Source organism: Betta splendens, chromosome 10 (genome assembly GCF_900634795.4).
Source record: "Betta splendens chromosome 10, fBetSpl5.4, whole genome shotgun sequence".
Classification (NCBI taxonomy): Eukaryota; Metazoa; Chordata; class Actinopteri; order Anabantiformes; family Osphronemidae; genus Betta; species Betta splendens.
The window spans coordinates 16,123,785-16,145,266 of NC_040890.2; the positions used below are offsets into that span (position 1 = coordinate 16,123,785).

General features: G+C 40.7%; 1 protein-coding gene and 1 long non-coding RNA gene across 2 annotated transcripts; both read left to right on the forward strand.

The window, feature by feature from the left end:
• Positions 1 to 81: 81 nt before the first annotated feature.
• LOC114864983 (uncharacterized) lies at positions 82 to 16,928 on the forward strand. The gene is made up of 12 exons (XM_055512593.1): positions 82 to 369; positions 457 to 780; positions 974 to 1,306; positions 1,395 to 1,514; positions 1,717 to 1,772; positions 1,855 to 1,965; positions 4,520 to 4,571; positions 4,691 to 5,014; positions 5,164 to 5,496; positions 16,071 to 16,190; positions 16,392 to 16,447; positions 16,530 to 16,928. The coding sequence occupies exons 1-12, from the start codon at positions 327 to 329 to the stop codon at positions 16,665 to 16,667; spliced, it is 2,010 nt and encodes a 669-aa protein (XP_055368568.1). The 5' UTR covers positions 82 to 326; the 3' UTR covers positions 16,668 to 16,928.
• Positions 16,929 to 19,594: 2,666 nt separating this feature from the next.
• On the forward strand, positions 19,595 to 20,609 carry LOC114864974 (uncharacterized). Its single transcript, XR_005898266.2, has 3 exons — positions 19,595 to 19,698; positions 19,984 to 20,024; positions 20,106 to 20,609. It is a non-coding gene; the product is annotated as an uncharacterized LOC114864974 (long non-coding RNA).
• The last annotated feature ends 873 nt before the right edge of the window (positions 20,610 to 21,482 follow it).

The following is a 21,482-nucleotide window of genomic DNA, read 5'->3' on the forward strand; positions in this document are numbered from 1 at the left end:
TAAGCTAAGATTCCTGAGAAAGCGAATGCGAAACGTACACAGTATGAGGACGTCAAAAATGAATTATTGGCATTAGTGAAAGATGTACAGAGTTATGGGTAGTGATTATTGCACATTACATAAATCTTGGATAGGTTTTCCAAAAAAAATGAAAATGATACTAAGTTCAAATAATGTAGAGCTACTGTAAACAGGGCACTGTAGGACATGCAGGAAACAAGTGTGTTCTGCAATAACCAATCAGACGGTCTGACCTCTTACAGTACGACACGTCTCTTCCTTCGCTCACAAAGTCACAGAGAAGTCTTTAAGTGCAGACAGTCAACATGGTTGCGTTGTGGGTTACACTGCTTCTTCTTCACCCAGTATGTAAGTGTGAAGTCTGTTTGAAGGCTCATGTTTTGTTTAAGTCTCAATGAATGTAGTCTAGTCATTGTATTTTGTTCTTTCATCCAGATTCTCTGGTCCCAGTGATCACAGTTGATCTCAACAAACCTGTGACCTTCACATGCGTTTTACCTGAAGGAGTACTGAGCAGTAAACCAGTCCTCTGGTACAAACAAAGCGTTGGAGAGAAGCTGAAATTAATAGCAGTACTGAAATCTAACAAACCGCTTTTTGAGCCAGACTTCTCAGATGGAAGACTTGAAGCTAATCTAAACAAGAAAATCAGCAATCTGACAATTCAGAGGGCGACTGATGAAGACGAGGGAATGTATCACTGTGCATTTGTGGACTGGACTGTTATTACCTGGACTGGGATGTATTTGACAGTAAAAGGTAAATATGTGTGTTTTATCACCTTTATCACAAATTTTATGTTTTACACACACACACACACACACACACACACACACACACACACACACACACACACACACACACACACACACACACACATAAATTATAGAACAATAGATGTACAATAGATGTAACCTAATACAAATGTTTGGATGATGTATTTTACCTGTAGGAAACTATTCTGTTGTTCAGAGGCCAATGGTCTCTGATCCAGTCCGTCCAGGAGACTCAGTGACTCTCCAGTGTTCAGTCCTCTCTGCCTCTGACAACAAGTCATGTCCAGGAGGTCCCAGTGTTTACTGGTTCAGAGCTGGATCAGACCAGTCTCCTCCAGGAATCATCTCCACTGATGGAAACAGTGAATGTGAGCAGAGATCTGACTCTGTGAAGAGCTGCGTTTATCGCTTCTCTAAGACCATCAGCTCCTCTGACGCTGGGACTTATCGCTGTGCTGTGGCCACATGTGGACAGATTTTATTTGGAGAAGGAACCAAACTACGGATCGGTATGATTTTATGATCAACCACAGAAGGGTAATACGTTAATAATATACTGTCTTTCTAACGTTTGGTTTCTTTTGCTTTCTTCTGTAGAACCAAACATTAATTCTGAATTCATTGCACTGGTGATATTAACAGTCTGTTTGGCCATTTCTGTGACTGGACATATTGTTTTCATCTGTTGTCGAAGTCCAGTGTGTAATCATTTAAAAGGTAAGAGCTTTTTCATCAGATCATTTCCCTTTGTTCCGCCGTGCCCTCGCTTTGTGTTCTTCTACTGTTGAACAGCCCTTCAAGTACTAATAACTATGAATTTACAAAATTACATAAAACTTACTAATCAGAATTTCTTTTGACTTTATGATTGTTTTTAGGATTTTAACTAAAACATTGCATATTTTGTAATTTTCTTTAGGAAGTGTCTCTCCACAAGCAGCACATGCCACCTCAAGCCAACAAGGACAGGACATAGTAAGTAAATCTATCAAATCCACATGACAACTATTGGTACAACACAACAACATCACAACTAAATGTTGTATTTGCTGCACAGAATGACCTCAAACATGATGTGAACTACGCTGCGTTACACTTCAAAGATCGAAAAGCTACAAGAGGAAGAAAAATTAAGGAGTTCAAGAATGAAGAGTGTGTGTACTCTCAAGTCAATACTGTACATGAATCTGTATGACTCCATAAAACTGTCGTCTGAAAGTATGAATACATAAAAGATTTCTTTGTAAACTTGTTGAGAACCAGAGGTTTGATCACAATAAATAAGAAAACCAAACCACACAGATGTGGTGTTTATGTGACAGTTTAAAAAACGGCTTTTGTACATTTAATCTTTGCACTATATTATATCACACATTTATTCATGTGTTTATTTATCCTACAATGTATAGGACCAAGAAATTAGACCAACTGCAGTGCAAACCACCAAACATTTGACCCTGTCACACATTTATACACATCTACAGTAGTTCTACCCTGTCATTATCCATCCACACACAGAGACAAACAACCACTCGCACACACGCTCACACCTACGGGCAACATAAAGTAGGCAATTAACCTACCCGCAGGTGTTTGGACCGAGGGAGGAAGTCGATGGGAACATGTAAACTCCACACAGAAAGGCACCCGGGCCGCCACGGGAATCAAACCCACGCCCTTCTTTCAGTGAGGCGACATTCCGAGCCCTGTCATCATAGTAACTGTAATAAATTGTTTAACAATCTTTTACAACCTCATGTTAGCTACCTGATGCTAAAGTATTAGCTACATATAATAATAATAATAATAATAATAATAATAATAATAATAATAATAATAATAATAATAATAATAGTTTTATAAAGCACTTCACATGTGTGGTCAAAACTCAAAGTGCTGCACAAGAAATTAAAAACAAGAATAAAAAAACATGTAAGGATAAAACATTAGTAAAAGACATAAAAAATATAAATAAAATAGACAGAAAGAGAAAATAAATATCTGTAACTGTTCTTTGAAACAGTTCACGGTCTGTGGTGCTGTCAAGTTGTCAGATAGGGCATTCCAGATCCATGGAGTGGCTATTTAATCCTAAAGAGTTAGCTATCTATAAATTTAGCCAATAAAAGGCCTTGCAACTGATGTACCAAACATTTTATTACCAAACTCTTCCTGTGCTAAATTACCTCATAATCTGTGACATATCAAACTTTACACTTTAGTCAGATATTGCATTTACCTGATTCTACACCACGTGGTCCAAAGCCTCTTTTTGTCTCAGCTTTTAACTGGAGCACACTGTAAGTCATGCATGGCTACAAGCTACCAGGCCTTAGGTTGCATGAACTATGATCTGGTTTCCTAGATCTGCTGTAAACTGCTGGCGTCTCTCTTTTTCTTTGGTTGTCCTGTATCCTGCCTGTTCAAAATATTCTTTTTATGATCTTTGGCATCTGAAAAGCAACATACGGTGAATTATAGCCACATGTTATCGTCTCTCTTAACAATACTTTTATCTGTAAAAAGGCTGTTGTTGCTTGACTAGTGCATATCGTCATACAATAAATGTTATCTAGTGCATCCACTAAAATCATGATGGCTTTATTTACCTTTCTAAACACTTTTCTTAAAGGACAAGGAATTTAATTTACTGAACTTTGAGCACATAATTTTAAAGTGCTTAAAATGCACAAAGAAAAACTTCAATACAGAAAGTTATTATAAAAAAAAAAGACAATTTAGCCCCAAATTGATTATTCATTGATTAGTCATAATTATCACACAAATATCACTCACAAATTAAATCAATTAAAATGTTTTTTGTGTACTACTGTACTTTTTGGTCCTTTATCATAAAACCTCTTTGTTGTCAAAGTGAAACTAGCCACTTTACTTTCACTGTCAGACGGTTCTCAATCAAACGTTAAGTGCAGGTCACAGTGTGGTGCAGTGCAGCAGCTTTACTTACTTGCAGCTGTTTATATACTGTATTTATACCTTGTTCACCACAATTAAGCTTGCGTCACCGTGTAATGGCAACGATGTAAAGAAATGTAAATCAGAAATGTAAACACAGGACTTCTCTCTACATCTCATCTTTAAAAGTATAATTCAGGAACCTGACCTAACCTGATCTAGGCCCTTATAGCACTTCATTCCCTTTAAATCCATGTATATGCTAGATTTCAGTCAATGGACAGACAGACTCTGGCTTCCTGTCATAAGAAAGATGTTAAGAATAATAAGAATAAGACAACCTTTAATTGTCCTGCGGTGGGAAAATTGCTTCTTAAAACAGCTGAAGACAATACAGAGTTGAGTACAGTATTTAAGGCCAACGTGACCTAAGAGCTTTAACTGAATGAAATAGAAAAAGCTACTGTAGGATGGCCTAGTACAAAACTATATAAGCTAAGATTCCTGAGAAAGCGAATGCGAAATGTACACAGTATGAGGATGTAATAAATGAATTAGTGGCATTAGTGAAAGATGTACAGAGTTATGGGTAATGATTATTGCACATTACATAAATCTTGGATAGGTTTTCCAAAAAAAAAAAAAGATTCTAAGTTCAAATAATGTAGAGCTACTGTAAACAGGGCACTGTAGGACATGCAGGAAACAAGTGTGTTCTGCGATAACCAATCAGACGGTCTGACCTCTTACAGTACGACACGTCTCTTCCTTCGCTCACAAAGTCACAGAGAAGTCTTTAAGTGCAGACAGTCAACATGGTTGTGTTGTGGGTTACACTGCTTCTTCTTCACCCAGTATGTAAGTGTAAAGTCTTTTTGAAGGCTCATGTTTTGTTTAAGTCTCAATTAGTGTAGTCTAGATGTGCAATAGTCATATAATTCGTTTTTACGTTCATGATATTTTATCCTTTCATCCAGATTCGCTGGTCCCAGTGATCACAGTTGATCTCGACAAACCTGTGACCTTCACATGCGTTTTACCTGAAGGAGAACTGAGCAGTAAACCAGTCCTCTGGTACAAACAAAACATCGGAGATAAGCTGAAATTAATAGCAGTACTGAAATCTAACAAACCGGTTTTTGAGCCAGATTTTGCAGATGGAAGACTTGAAGCTAATCTAGACAAGAAAATCAGCAATCTGACAATTCAGAGGGCGACTAATGAAGACGAGGGAATGTATCACTGTGCATTTGTGGACTGGACTTTTATTACCTGGACTGGGATGTATTTGACAGTAAAAGGTAAATATGTGTGCTTTATCACTAAATGTATGTTTTATATATTTATATAAATGTATATTATAGATTTATATGTAATCTATAACAAACGTTTGTCTGATGTAACCATTTCTGCAGAGCCAAATCAAAACAGAAATCTATTTTGCCTGTAGGAAACTATTCTGTTGTTCAGAGGCCAATGGTCCCTGATCCAGTCCGTCCAGGAGACTCAGTGACTCTCCAGTGTTCAGTCCTCTCTGCCTCTGACAACAAGACGTGTCCAGGAGGTCCCAGTGTTTACTGGTTCAGAGCTGGATCAGACCAGTCTCCTCCAGGAATCATCTCCACTGATGGAAACAGTGAATGTGAGCAGAGATCTGACTCTGTGAAGAGCTGCGTTTATCGCTTCTCTAAGACCATCAGCTCCTCTGACGCTGGGACTTATCACTGTGCTGTGGCCACATGTGGACAGATTTTATTTGGAGAAGGAACCAAACTACGGATCGGTATGATTTTATGATCAACCACAGAAGTGCAATACGTTTTAATGACATTCTGTGTTTTTAAGTTTTGTCTTTGTCTTCTAGAACAAAATGGCATGAATTTCAGTTCATTTAAGTTTTAGTAAAGGTATTATAATGATTTAATTAGATTTTTTTTCTTGGTTTTTCAGCACATAGTGTACAGGTTGAATGCATTGTTCTGGCGACATCAATAATCTTCTTGACCATTTCTGTGATTGGACACCTTGTTATTACATGTTCTCAAACTCCAGGTCAGTGAATGATTAAATTAACAGTAAGATTAACTTATCTTTGCTTATTACTGTGTAGTGTTAAATAAGTAATGGATATGTAGCTCAAGAAACCAACACAAGGCCGAGGTTATTATTGATTTCCTGTGTGGTGCTTTGACTAATTTGCGCCATGAAAAGCAATATTTACTGCTTTAATGTATTAAAAGTTGAAAATAATATATTTCTCTGTGTAGAAATGTTATATTTACAGTATATTACTGCCTTATAATTTGTTGTCCTTCACTAACAATCCAGCTGCTGCTGCCGTACAACAACATAGAGGTGGTTGGAACATTCAACAGGTAAAGAGTTTAATGATTGAACTACTGCAGATTAAAAACATGTCATGTTTTATGTAAACTATCATTTTATACATTTTCCTAGAGAGAAGATGAGAACTGGGTTTATTCTACTGCCGTCTTCACTGTGGTGAAAACAGACGGTGGTGCCACAACACACCCAAAAGCAGCAGGAAGAAAGAGGTTCTTGCTCTGAATGGCAGCTGAAAAGCATCTGTGTTACTCTGTCAAATTTTATTAACGGAATGTGTTCAAGCTTTTTTCAAGTGTTTACAACGGAACCTGTACATTTTAATGTTTTTCTATATAGGTATTGTCTGAACAATCAACCAAAGGTTCATTCAAATACAATAATAAACCATTAATTGTCTGTATCAAAGTGTTGCTGCTGTCTTTATTGTTGAGTTCTACTCAACGTGCTAACATGGTAGACTTGCCTTATTGGACCCCACAGAGTAGTATCAGAGCATAAAAAGCAAGAATGGGAAAATTAAGACAGTTAAAGTTTAGGTATGACTTGAACTTTTTTTTTCTCTGAAACATCTACAGGACTAGTTGGCATTAGATGCTTGTCTTACCATTTTCTTCTTCCTTCTGTAAGACCAAACTTTAAAAAATGTTGTTTTACTGAATTTCAACTGGATAACATAGGCTACAATAGAACCAAGTGGTACAATTGGATGTATACAGTATATTATTGATATACTTAAGGAGCTGGAGTTGAAATTTAAAAGATCTGAAAAAGCAGCTGACTCTTCCTCAATATATCTTTAGAACAGCTGTTACAAAACGCTAAAGACACACACAGACTAAGTAACTGGACATTTCTTGGCCACAAGTGGCCGATAGATCGTCTAGTGCCTCTTCCTGAGGATATTTAAAACCACTTGGCCAGCTCAACTGTGGCCAGACTGACTAAAAGATCCCAGATCCAAATGCAAGATATTTGACAGATAAATCACTTAAAGAAAAACTTCACAGATTTTGAATAAGGGTTGACCAAAATGACCTCGGGTAATATTTAAGAATGAAGAGACAAGAAGAAGAGATAATATTCAATGGCCGGGCGACCTGCTCTGGATTATTTACAGTAGAAGACAGCGAGTTCTATAGTGTTAGAACAGTGTGATATTCAGGGTTACTTGTATGATCCAGAGTGCAGCCCAGACGAGTTACAGTACTCAGTGGACGAAGCTGTCACAGCCGAAAGGCAAGGCAGCTGACAGCAGGGAGATCAGACCGCGGGGCTGCGGTGGAAATTTCCCATAGAGAGGCAGATGAGAGAGTTGTCTTTTGTGAGATTTATTATAAAAATAAAGGAAAAAAAAATAATGGGGAAAGCAAATCATAAACATGGATGTTGATCGTGCACATCAACAAACCAAAAACCAGCTGGGGAGATCCGTGCACACACCACGAAGGTGTGATGCAAAGAGCCCACGATCCTCAAATTGTTTCTGCCTTTTAACTCCTTTCTCTGGCTCTGGTGGAATGTCTCTCTGCAGAAATAGAATTGTTTGTGCCATTTTATCTCGCTGTGAGTGAGAATGTTTGCATTCTAACTTCTGCATCATCATGTCTTGTTATCCAAAGGAAGGAACACCGAGCTTCCAAGACGAGATGCATTCGCTTTAACAGCCTTTGGTTCTGGTGGGGAGTCAGATAGGATGGAGCCAGAGACCAAGGTGTAAAAGACAAATACATATCATAAACTATTAGTCAGTCAAATGGAACATCAGATGTTTAGACGTTTAGGGTGCAAGAGATTAGTTGTTTGTGTAAGAATGTTCAGTGTTGCATCTAACCAGCACATATTGACTGTGTTGGATATGAAAAAGGGCAAAGGCACAATTTTTTTATTACAGGGGCAGCTGACCGCCTGGAGATCCGAGCTTACAGGAGCTGTCTGCAGTAGACATTCATTCAAACACACACAAAAAACTCAAAAAACTCCCTTCTCACCCTCAGCGGGTGGTCTCATCCATTTTTTTTTTCCAAGCTCGGGTCCTCTACCAGAGGCCAGGAAGCTTGAGGGTTCTGCACGGTATCCTTGCTGTTCCTAGGACTGCACTTTTCTGGACTGAGATGTCGGTTGTTCTTTCAGGGATCTGTTGTAGCCACTCATCCAATTTGGGGGTCACTGCCCCCCAGTGCTCCGATCAGCAGAGGCACCACTGTGGCCTTCACCTTCCAAGCCTTCTCCAGTTCTTCTCTGAGCCCTTGGTATTTCTCCAGTTTCTCATGTTCCTTCCTGCTCTTTGTCCACCACCACAATGTCTGGTTGGTTCGCCATTACCATTCTGTCTGTCTGTATCTGGAAGTCCCACAGGATCTTGGCTCGCTCGTTCTCTACCACCTTGGGAGGTGTTTCCCACTTTGATCTTGGGGTTTCCAGTCCATACTCTGCGCAGATGTTCCTGTATACTATGCCAGCCACTTGGTTATGGTGTTCCATGTATGCTTTGCCTGCCAGCATCTTACACCCTGCAGTTACGTGCTGGACCGTCTCAGGGGTCTCTTTGCACAGTCTACACCTTGGGTCTTGTCTGGTGTGGTAGATCTGGGCTTCTATGGCTCTGGTGCTCAGGGCCTGCTCCTGTGCAGCCAGGATGAGTGCCTCTGTGCTGTCCTTCAGCCCAGCCCTTTCAAGCCATTGGTAGGATTTGTTGACATCAGCCACTTCAGTTATGTTCCGGTGGTACATCCCATGCAAGGGCTTGTCCTCCCATGATGGTCCCTCTTCCAGCATCTCATCCTCTGTTCTCCACTGCCTGAGACATTCACTCAGCACGTCATCTGTCGGGGCCTTATCCTTGATGTACTTATGGATCTTAGATGTTTCATCCCGGATAGTGGCTCTCACGCTCACTAGTCCTCGGCCTCCTTCCTTGCGGCTAGCGTATAGTCTCAGGGTGCTGGATTTGGGGTGGAACCCTCCATGCATGGTGAGGAGCTTTCGTGTCTTAACATCTGTGGTCTGTATCTCTTCCTTTGGCCACCTTATTATTCCCGCAGGGTATCTGATCACTGGCAGGGCGTAGCTGTTTATTGCCCGGGATTTGTTCTTGCCATTGAGCTGGCTTCTTAGGACTTGCCTTACTCGTTGGAGGTATTTGGCTGTTGCCGCAATCCTTGTTGCCTGTTCAAGGTTGCCGTTCGCCTGTGGTATTACAAAATGTCAATGTCTCGCTCGCTCTTGATTGAGCGAGACATCAACTCGCTGATCCACACCACAAGGATCTACAGCTCAGACATCGGGATGTCATTCGGGCTCGAAAAATGTGGGAGGATGGTGACAAAGAGAGGCAAGGTAATCTGCACAGAAGGGGTCTCACTCCCAGAAGGAACAATAGCAGACATTGAGGACAATTACAGAGGCAGCCGGTAAAAGTGTCTACCCCCACCGTGTTTGGGTTTCAAATCTGCCGCGTCAGTGCCGGGTTTGTACTGCGGGAGGAGTGTGTTACGTCCTTCTGGCCTGTAGGTGGTGATTGACTCCCACTTTTGGTCCCGAAACATCGTAGTTGCTTACGTCATATAGCCTCTTGTAGAACAACCAATGATCAGGTCTTGGGTGGCCTAGTGGTTAACGTTCATGGCCACAACGTTTTTTTTTGTCCATGGTTCGAGTCTGAGTGGAAGCAGTTTTTTTATTTTAATTATTGGAAAAACAGCGTCTCATCATCATCATGTGATCACGAGATGACAACGTTGTATTACTTAGTGCATGAATCGCCAAGACCATGAACCGCTGGTCGCGTTATTGTATGAAGTTATGAACGTAAGTAAATTATGGCAAATTATGGCAGTTTAAAACCGAAAATAGGAAGCTGAACGGTGCGCCCTCCCGCGTGCAGCGTTCGATTTGTGGCAGACAAGCTACTGTAACCCTGATTTCTTGCTGTTGGTACGGGCAATTTTCTTTATGTGGAATGCTTCTTTAATGCACCACACGGCAAGACAGTACGGCACATGTACACTTTTGTCTTTACGCCGCTCTCACCCAACGCGCGTCACATTTTCCTGTCCCCCGTCAACAAGGACAAGTAGGAACTAATGTTGATGACAAATAAAATCACAATAGCTGAAATGTCACGTTTCCCAAACATAAAATAAAAAAATAAAAAGGAATACTAACTAAGGTTACAATTGAAAAAAGTGAATAAGGATGATCTAGACCAGGGGTCTGCCACCGGTAACACCCACGTTTTAAATGGAAAAAAAAAACAAACACTGGGAGCCGCGGAGGGCGGCAATATTATATTATTTGAGAACATTCAACATTTGTTTTTTAATCCAAAGAAGACATAAAAGTCAGGGCTCAGAGATCTAACCGATGATAAAACATTGTCAAGGCATCGACAAGGACAGCTAACTCGCTTTTCCCTGCTTCAAACAGCTGTTTTAACTGAGAGCAACCCGTGCGGCATCACCGGTCAATCTGTAAACGTATTAATTTTTTTTTGTAAATAAAAATAATGTTTGCCCTGTTCAAACCTGCATGGGGAATAAAAAAGATTCTGATTCTGAAAGCGGCTGATCAACTTCGTAGGAACACATTTCATATGGTAGAGGTGAAAGGGACACTAACAACCCAACGCAGCCGAGGCTGTAGCAGCAGAGAAACGCAGATCTTTGTCCTGCGTGTTGATGCGTGTTTCCCTTCCCCCAGTGTCCCTGCTGTGGGACATGGATGGCCACGCCCACTTTCATTCAACAGACGGACATGAAAGAGGGAATCACGTAATAAACAGCTGGTTAACTTCGTAGGAGCACGGCTGTAGCTCTGCAATGACTTTATGTGGTACAGGTGAAAGCAGTAATAACGAAATAAACAGCTGGTTAACTTCGTAGGAACACCTTGTAGTAGGAACTGGTATATTTAGAAAACGCAGTAGTCCTAGTGTTAAGGTGTGTGAACTGGGGAGGAGACGGCAGCAGCGACTGAAGAGCGACTGAATAGAGTTGATGTCTTCCCCGCTGACAGGCGCATTCATTTGATAATGCACGTACCTTGGCTGATAGTTCAGTTAAAAACCACACTGAATCTTTATTAAACCGTCCCTGAATAACATCTATGAACTGCAGTTTCTTCCTTGATTATCCATGATTATTATGAAAGAAGCGCAAATCTTCGCCAGTCCAAATTGTGCAATTAATACTGTGTTTACAATAAAGGTAATAAATAATAATATTAGTATTTTCATTTTAAAAAGCACTGCATATTTTAAACGAATGTCGAAGTGCTACAAATAAATTAGACCAGAAAGCTACGATAAATACATACGTTTATTTTTGCAGAGTAAACGTATGTAGAACAAACTACTTGCTGCATTAATGAGTCTTAGACCTGCAGCTTCCTCACGTAGCCTGCATTTGCACATCCATACATTTGTGTATTGGTCACTCTCTGTCTGGACACATGACTCCGAAACACGTCACGTGTTTGTGTAAGAGTTTGATGTCTCCACCAAATTATAAGCAGAGGTAACGATAGAACGACTTTTTGTTTTCCGTTTGTCTCTAAACAATAAAACACATTAACTCCAATTCCGTGTCTTTTTGTAAAAAACAAATATGTTTGCCTGTTTTATTGGTTTGTAAGGCGGTGCTTTGATTAAAATCTGTTTGCAGCTCAACGAAAGAGAAACGAAAACGCCGGTGAAAGTGGCTGGATGAACGGATGGGAAATGAAAATGTTGAAACGTACACTGGTCGAATAAGTGCTCTCAGCCACTCAGTTACAATGACACGCACAGTCAAAACTAGTCAAACTGCAGTTCTGCAGACACAGAGTAAACGCGTAGGAACAAACATGTTGCTGTAATGCGTCGCTGTAGATCTGCTGATTTCTGGCGCCCTGTCAAAATTACGACCGACAACTGCTGTAAAACAAATTCCTATGATTATTACGGTTATTTACGTAAAATCTACCACTATTGGAAAACATTCAACAAGTTGTGGAAGTTTAAAACCTAAATAAGCGGCTGTAGTCGCAGATGGACTGCGCTCTACGTCTTTACTTGCGCATTCAAATTATATTAATTAAACCGCGACGCATAATCATGGTATTATGTGAAGTCAATGTGTTGTATCGGATGTTAGAGCGGTGGGTGTGTACATATTTTTAAGAGACGCCTTCCATTTAAAGACACGAAAAAGCTGAGGAGAATGAAAACAAGAATGTGTTGCTGCTGTGGCACTGCCTGTTTTAAACCACACAGAACAATTATAACTTCGCAGTGAACATAAAATAACTAAGCCATCAACAAGTTGTTAACCTTCACACTCCCCATGTTTGAGCACACAACAGATACTTAATAGTAGAATAGGTCTGGTGTAATATATGTGTGTTACAGGTAGAAATGAACAGTCGGACCTCAGTTACGCTGTAGTGCTTTGGAGGCTTCTAATCAACGCTGCGTCACCTGGTGGTTAAAACGAGACTAGCGTCCTGATTTTTTCCAGCCGGCTGCAGGATTAAAAATCTTTAGTCAGCGACGCACTCGCTGCACCGTGGCGACGCGGCGGGACTGCAGTAAAAACCCTAGTCACTTTGAACCGCTGCCACTGTACAAGTACCTTGGAATACCACAGGCAAACGGCAACCTTGAACAGGCAACAAGGAATGCGGCAACAGCCAAATACCTCCAACGAGTAAGGCAAGTCCTAAGAAGCCAACTCAATGGCAAGAGGAAATCCCGGGCAATAAACATCTATTCCCTGCCAGTGATCAGATACCCTGCGGGAATAATAATGTGCCCAAAGGAAGAGATACAGACCACAGATGTTAAGACATGAAAGCTCCTCACCATGCATGGAGGGTTCCACCCCAAATCCAGCACCCTGAGACTGTACGCTAGCCTCAAGGAAGGAGGCCGAGGACTAATGAGCGTGAGAGCCACTATCCGGGATGAAACATCCAAGATCCATAAGTACATCAAGGATAAGGCCCCGACAGATGACGTGCTGAGTGAATGTCTCAGGCAGTGGGGAACAGAGGATGAGATGCTGGAAGAGGGACCATCATGGGAGGACAAGCCCTTACACGGGATGTACCACCGGAACATAACTGAAGTGGCTGATGTCAACAAATCCTACCAATGGCTTGAAAGGGCCGGGCTGAAGGACAGCACAGAGGCACTCATCCTGGCTGCACAGGAGCAGGCCCTGAGCACCAGAGCCATAGAGGCCCAGATCTACCACACCAGACAAGACCCAAGGGGCAGACTGTGCAAAGAGGCCCCTGAGACGGTCCAGCACATAACTGCAGGGTGTAAGATGCTGGCAGGCAAAGCATACATGGAACGCCATAACCAAGTGGCTGGCATAGTATACAGGAACATCTGCGCAGAGTATGGACTGGAAACCCCAAGATCAAAGTTGGAAACACCTCCCAAGGTGGTAGAGAACGAGCGAGCCAAGATCCTGTGGGACTTCCAGATCCAGACTGACAGAATGGTAATGGTGAACCAACCAGACATTGTGGTGGTGGACAAAGAGCAGAGGAAAGCCGTAGTGGTGGATGTGGCAATACCAAGCGATGGCAACATCAGGAAAAAGGAACATGAGAAACTAGAGAAATACCAAGGGCTCAGAGAAGAACTGGAGAAGGCTTGGAAGGTGAAGGCCACCGTGGTGCCAGTGGTGATCGGAGCACTAGGGGCTGTGACCCCCAAACTGGAGGAGTGACTACAACAGATCCCTGGAAAAACATCCGACATCTCAGTCCAGAAAAGTGCAGTCCTAGGAACAGCAAGGATACTGCGCAGAACCCTCAAGCTCCCTGGCCTCTGGTAGAGGACCCGAGCTTGGAAAGTGGATGAGACCACCCGCGGAGGGTGAGAATAGAGTGGTAGTGGTATATATATGTATGCAGGACGCTAACTCTTTGCTCTCTGCTGTGGGTGCCGGTTTCTCACAGGCAGCCTCGTCCTCCTCCATACGCGTAAGTCGTCAGTGCTGAACTCTGGCTCACACAACTAACCACAAATATCACACTGTGAACCAAGTCTTCTGACATGGTTCTTACGACTTTTTGTAGAGGCATAACTGATTATTTCTCTGCATAGATAATATGGAGGAATCTGAGAGTCCCTTTATTCTTAAATACTTCCCGACATCATTTTGGTCAGCTCCCAATGAAATCTCCCAGGGAAATATAGATTAATATTAACTTACAAAAGATCACTGTTCATGCACAACAACAGATTTAAATAGAAAGCACAAGGTGAAATTCACTCAGGGAGACTGAATGATGGAGGACAGACTAAGGAATATGGGAAAAAGGAAGTAACACCACAAACACACAACAGGACAAAACCACAGCGCTTCCCGAGGCAGGAGGACTGATCTGTGACAACAACAACAACTTTAACTATCTAGAAAGTCAGACATGTTGCACTGTCCTGAAATCCTGTATTTCCAATGTGTTATATGCCAGTGATCCACACCCAGCCAGAGTGCCCATGCTTAACGCTGTGGGTGATCAGCATACTGCACAGAACAGTAACTGGTGCTGCAACTCTACTTAGTTTTTTTTGTCTTCTTTAGAGATCAAATGAAGTGGATTAACAAATGAGCGTTTCTATTTGAGTTGTCCCACAGTGTAATCCATGACTACATGCTTTGGTTGTTATTAAGAGCTGGTGCGCCACCGACTGCTGATTTTCTGTATCAGATATGTGTCAATCAGAAGCTGGAACATACAAATTCACTTTTTCTCTATCCATTCCACCCTCATCTCAAATGGTATCATGTAAACTGGGTCTGGGGTCCTCTGGGTTTATTGGTGTGTGAATAACTCCATGTGACCACTGTTTGTACCTCCTACTCCTGCAGCTCCTAAGAAAAGAAACCAATCAGACGCATTTCACAGTTTGTCCAATCACCATCATTTCACCTCCTTCTCTCAGACAATTACAAGGAACTTTCCAAAAACGAAGTCATTGTCAGAATGAACACAATTTGGGTTACACTGCTTCTCCTTCAGCAAGGATGTAAGTGCTGTCTTAATCTATTCATCTGCGTTTGGTATTGCTATTTTTAACAATTCTAACAATATGTTTTTTTCCATCCAGATTCACTTGTTCCATTGATCACGGTTCAACTTCACGAGCGTGTGACTTTCACATGTGTTTTACACAAAAATCACCTGAGCCGTAGAGAAGTCCACTGGTACAAGCAGAGTGCTGGGCAGAACCTAAAATTAATAATGACACAATATGATAATTCAAAGCCTTTTTTTAGCTCAGAGTTCACTGTCTCAAGATTTAATACAGAATATAACAGCACCATCAGCACGCTGACGATTTTGAGGACGATAGAAGACGATGAAGGAATGTATCACTGTGCAGTCATGGAGGTTTATACTGAGATCAACTGGAGTGGCACCTACCTGTCAATAAAAGGTAACGATGTGACTGGCATCAGTCTTTTTATTAACAATAATTTGTTCAGATTTGGACAGATGTTCATTGTTATTTTCATGTTGGCATCATGTTAAATCATTACAAAGATTGATTTTTTTCACTGCTACATTTACAGGAATCAGTGAGAAAACGTCAAACTATTCTGTTGTACAGTCGTCGTCAGTCTCTGATCCAGTCCGTCCAGGAGACTCAGTGACTCTCCAGTGTTCAGTCCTTTCTGCCTCTGACAACAAGACGTGTCCAGGAGGTCCCAGTGTTTACTGGTTCAGAGCTGGATCAGACCAGTCTCCTCCAGGAATCATCTCCACTGATGGAAACAGTGAATGTGAGCAGAGATCTGACTCTGTGAAAAGCTGCGTTTATCGCTTCTCTAAGACCATCAGCTCCTCTGACGCTGGGACTTATCGCTGTGCTGTGGCCACATGTGGACAGATTTTATTTGGAGAAGGAACAAAACTACTGATCGGTATGATTTTATGATCAACCACAGAAGGGTAATACGTTAATAATATACTGTGTTTCTAACGTTTGGTTTATTTTGCTTTCTTCTGTAGAACCAAACATTAATTCTGAATTCATTGCACTGGTGATATTAACAGTCTGTTTGGCCATTTCTGTGATTGGACATATTGTTTTCATCTGTTGCCGAAGTCCAGTGTGTAATCATTTAAAAGGTAAGAGCTTTTCATTAGATCATTTCCCTTTGTTCCACCGTGCCCTCGCTTTGTGTTCTTCTACCGTTGCACAGCTCAAGTACTAATAACTATAAATTTACAAGACTACATAAAACTTACTAATCAGAATTATGATTAGTAACATTATGATTGTTTTTAGGATTTTAACTAAAACATTGCATATTTTGTAATTTTCTTTAGGAAGTGTCTCTCCACAAGTGGCACATGTCACCTCAAGCGAACCAGGACAGGACATAGTAAGTAAATCTATCAAATCCACATGACAACTATTGGTACAACGCAACACCATCACAACTAAATGTTGTATTTGCTGCACAGAATGACCTCAAACATGATGTGAACTACGCTGCGTTACACTTCAAAGATCGAAAAGCTGCAAGAGGAAGAAAAATTAAGGAGTTCAAGAATGAAGAGTGTGTGTACTCTCAAGTCAATATTGAACATGAATCTGTATGACTCCATAAAACTGTCGTTTGAAAGTATGAATACTGTATAAAAATGATTTCTTTGCAAACTTTTTGAGAACCAGAGGTTTGATCACAATAAATAAGAAAACCATTCCACAGACGTGCTGTTTATGTGACAGTTTAAAAAATGGCTTTTGTACATTTAATCTTTCACTATATTACTGTATATCACACATGTATTCATATGCTTGTTGTTCTATTATCTTACAATGAAAAGTACAAAGAAATGAGACCAGCTGCATAGCAAAAAAACAAACATTTCAACTGACTTTGTCAAACTTGTGCTGCCTTTTACATACATCTAATTCCACCCTGTCATCATAATAAGACATCATTCAACACGCTTCTACAACCTCATGTTAGCTACCTGATGCTAAAGTGTTAGCTACCTGAAAGTATGGTAGCTTACTCTAATTTATTTAGCCTTTAAAAACGCCTCATTCCTGATGCAGCAAACATTCTATTACCAAATTCTTCCTTTGCTAAATTACCTCACAATCTGTAACATATGTAACATGAGGTTACACTTTAGTCAGATATTTAGTGCGTTTACCTGATATTGCACCACGTGGTCCAAAGCCTCTTTTCTCAGCTTTTAACTGGAGCATAAGTCATACGAGGCTACGAGAAACCAGGCCTTCGGTTGCATGAACTATGATCTGGTTCCCTAGATCTGCTGTAAACTGCTGGCGTCTCTATTTGTCTTTAGTTGTCCTGTATCCTGCCTGTTCAAAATATTCTTTTTCTGATGTTTGGCAGCTGAGAAGCAGCATACGGTGAATTACAGCCACATGTTATTGTCTCTCTTAACAATACCTTTATCTGTAAAAAGGCTGTTGTTGCGTGACTCCTGCAGTCATCACATCATAGATCGGTCTTTTGTGGGCTGATCAGTGCGGTGCAGAGCAGCAGCCCTAGTGAAGAAAGGCCAGGTGGAGCTGGTATCATAGAGTTTGAGATTTAGTTGCTTTCAGCAGTTTATAAATTTATATCTCGTTTACCCCGTTCCCCATTGTTAACCTGGTATCGATGTAATGGCAGCGATGTGAACACAGGGCTCCTCTCCACATGTCATCCCATCTCATGGAACCTAACAGTGTCAGGGCTGGCAGGTGTCTTGACAGAGCGGACCCACATGCACGGCGACAGAAACCAGCAGGTACGTACGGTCTTTAATGTTCACTGTGGATTCCAATCACAGGTACAGTACAGGCACAGACTCACGTTACAAGGTTCCGTTCAAGGAGCCGACAAAAACGATGGTCAGACAGGCAGAGTCGGCAACAGGAGAAGCTCAGCTAAGGTACAAGAGGGCTAGGCTACGAACGGTAACTGGAACTGTGGACGAAACAATGCTGGAAAGCGGAAGTAATTCAAAGACAATCTGGTGGAGGTCTGAGGTGAGTACTGGATGTTAAATACCCTGTCTTGATTGACTATTACAAACAGCTGGTGGACATGTGACCGGAAGTAAAGCTCGCACTAGACATGGGATGAACAGAACCGAAAGTGTTACAAAACAAAACAGGAAGAGATAACAATGGCTACGGCAACAGGTGAAAACATGACAAACAGAGGAGACCAGATGCAGTACAACAGAGTTACACAGCACACATCCCGCATACAGCAGTACAGTTGCAGTTGGCTTCAGAACTGAATCAAATCCATCTCATCCAGGCATCATCTACACTGATTGGTTGATTGGTGTGTGAATGCTTCCATGTGACCACTGTTTGTACCTCCTACTCCTGCAGCTTGTAAGTAAAAAGACCAATCAGATGCATTTCACATTCTGACCTATCACCATCATTTCACCTCCTTCTCTCAGACAATTACAAGGAACTTTCCAAAAACAAAGACAGTGACAGAATGAACACGATATGGGTTACACTGCTTCTCCTTCAGCAAGGATGTAAGTGCTGTCTTAATGTATTCATCTGCGTTTGGTATTGTTACTTTTACATATACTAACAACATTTTTGTTTCATCCAGATTCACTTGTTCCATTGATTACGGTTCAGCTTGACAAACCTGTGAGTTTCACATGTGTTTCACAACACAAAGATCTGAGCCGTAGTGAGGTCCGCTGGTACAAGCAGAGTGCTGGGGATAATCTAATACTAATTATGACAAAGAAGCAAAGTTTAAAGCCAGTGTTTAGCCCTGAATTTAATGTCTCAAGGTTTACTTCAGTACATAATAGCACCATCAGCATGCTGATCATTTTGAGGACGATAAAAGAAGATGAAGGAATGTATCACTGTGCAGTCATTGACTTTTGGAGAGAGAATAATTGGAGTGGGACCTATCTGTCAATAAAAGGTAATGATGTTACACGCATGAGCCTTTTTCTAAACAATAATTTGTATCACCAATCCATAACTTTTTTAATTATTATTATTTTTTTATTTAATTGTGACATGTGTTGATTGCTATTTTTGTATTGTATGATGTTAAATAATCTTTTTTCACTGCTACAGTTTTAGGAAACAGTAAGAAAACGTCAAAGTATTCTGTTGTTCAGACGTCGTCAGTGTCTGATCCAGTCCGTCCAGGAGACTCAGTGACTCTCCAGTGTTCAGTCCTCTCTGCTTCTGACAACAAGATGTGTCCAGGAGGTCCCAGTGTTTACTGGTTCAGAGCTGGATCAGACCAGTCTCCTCCAGGAATCATCTCCACTGATGGAAACAATGAATGTGAGCAGAGATCTGACTCTGTGAAGAGCTGCGTTTATCGCTTCTCTAAGACCATCAGCTCCTCTGACGCTGGGACTTATCGCTGTGCTGTGGCCGCATGTGGACAGATTTTATTTGGAGAAGGAACAAATTTGCAGATCGGTATGAATTTCAGTTCATGTGTTATTCTGGCTATGGTAATGATTTAATTTAATTGCAATTATTATTTTCTTGTTTTTTCAGGACATAGTGTACAGGTTGAATTCATTGTTTTGGCAACGTCAATAATGTTCTTGACCTTTTCTGTGATTGGACACCTTGTTATCACATGTTCTCAAACTCCAGGTCAGTGAATGACCAACTTAAAAATAATTTTATATTTCTTTTATACTACTGTATGTAGTTTTAAATAAGTAACAGTTGCACAAAAAATACAAGGGGGTTATTAATACAAGGGGGGGAGGTTATTATTGATTTCCTGTGTGGTGCTTTGACTCACTTGTTGGTGCCATCAGCAGCAAGAGTTGTAGCTTTATTCTACTAAAAGTCGCAAATAATGTATTTTTCTATGCAGCAATATTCTAATTAAATTACTGACTTGTAATTTGTTGTCCTTCACTAACAATCCAGCTGCCGTACAACAACATAGAGGTGGTTGGCACAGTCAACAGGTAAAGTGTGTAACGATTGAATTACTGAAGATTAAAACATGTCATGTTTTATGTAAACTATCATTTTATACATTTTCATAGAGGGAAGACATGAACTGGGTTTATTCTACTGTCGTCTTCACTGTGGTGAAAACAGACGTTGGTGCCACAACACACCCAAAAGCAGCATGAAGGAAGAGGTTCTTGCTGTGAAGGCTCCTGGTTTGAAATGATTTAAGTCCATTTAATTGTTTTATATTGTAGCCTTATGCAGCTCTACACATGATATTTACAGATTTTCATTGTTATATTGTCTTAAGGTTAAGAAGTAGTTACCTTGAATATATCATGTAAATGCTAGCGCTTCAGTTTATTTTCTATGCACCGCGTGTTGGTCAGCTTCATGCTGTTTCACATCAGGTGAAGCTTTATAGCAGCTGAAAAGCACCTCTGTTACGCTGTCAAATTTCAGTAATGTAAGGTGTGCGTTTCTCAAGTGTTTACAACTGTACGTTGAATTTTTAATTTAAACATGTTTTTCTTTATAGATATTGTGTGAACAATCAATGAAAAGTTAATTCAAATATAAATAAATAAATAATTGGCTGTGTCTTTATTGTTGACTTACAAACATGTGCTGACATGACTGGTACAGTATTCCTGTTACAATGGTCTTATCAGACTCCACAGACTTGTTCAAAGTATAAGTAGTAAGAAAAGGAAAATTAGATAATTCGAGGTCAGCAGCATTCAATTAATATATTTAAAAAGGTAAATGGAGCCATGGTGTGTTTGTGGACGATCTACATTTGTATTGCAGAGTGACCTAATGTGGTCATTAATAAATAAGGTTTAAACAAATGTAAAAGAAGAAGAAACTCCAGCCATTTCTGTGAACAAGAGCTGTAGTTTGCTGGCCAACATACAGTAACATGAAGGATAGAATATTGAGGCGGGTGTATTGTTGAATGAACAGAGAAGGTATGGACTAATGGACAAGCTAGATTCATTGTGATTTACAAACATACTGTAACAATATTGCAGTAGTCAATCAACAACAACCTTTTTACAGATGGCTGAAATTTACTTTATGTTGCTCATTGCTGCCAAACTTCCAAAAAAGAAACATTTTAAACAGGCAAAATACAGCACAACTAAAGACAGGGAGAGAAACCAGCTATTTACAGCAGATCTAGGAAACCAGCCTGGTTGTAGCCACACAAATAAGATAAGTGAAGATAACTAAAGATAAGTGCACTAAATATCTAACTAATCTGTAAACTGTGATAATAATTCAGCCCAGGAAGGGTCTGTTCGTGTAAAATGAACATTGAAGTACCTGAAGTACTCCGCAGTACCTGCGGGAGAACAGATGCAACTCAATGTCCATTACATTGAGTAAACTAATTGTGAGTCGACTGTGGCCATTCATTTATCTGTCATTATAGCGGAGCACTAAACACGATTGTCGCTGCTTCC

Bases quoted from the DNA above. Each gene is read 5' to 3' on its own strand.
- LOC114864983 (XM_055512593.1), top strand. From the start codon at position 327: ATGGTTGCGTTGTGGGTTACACTGCTTCTTCTTCACCCAGTAT. The intron at 1,515-1,716 runs GTAAGAGCTTTT...AATTTTCTTTAG, and splicing joins AGTGTGTAATCATTTAAAAG to GAAGTGTCTCTCCACAAGCA. The intron at 16,191-16,391 runs GTAAGAGCTTTT...AATTTTCTTTAG, and splicing joins AGTGTGTAATCATTTAAAAG to GAAGTGTCTCTCCACAAGTG.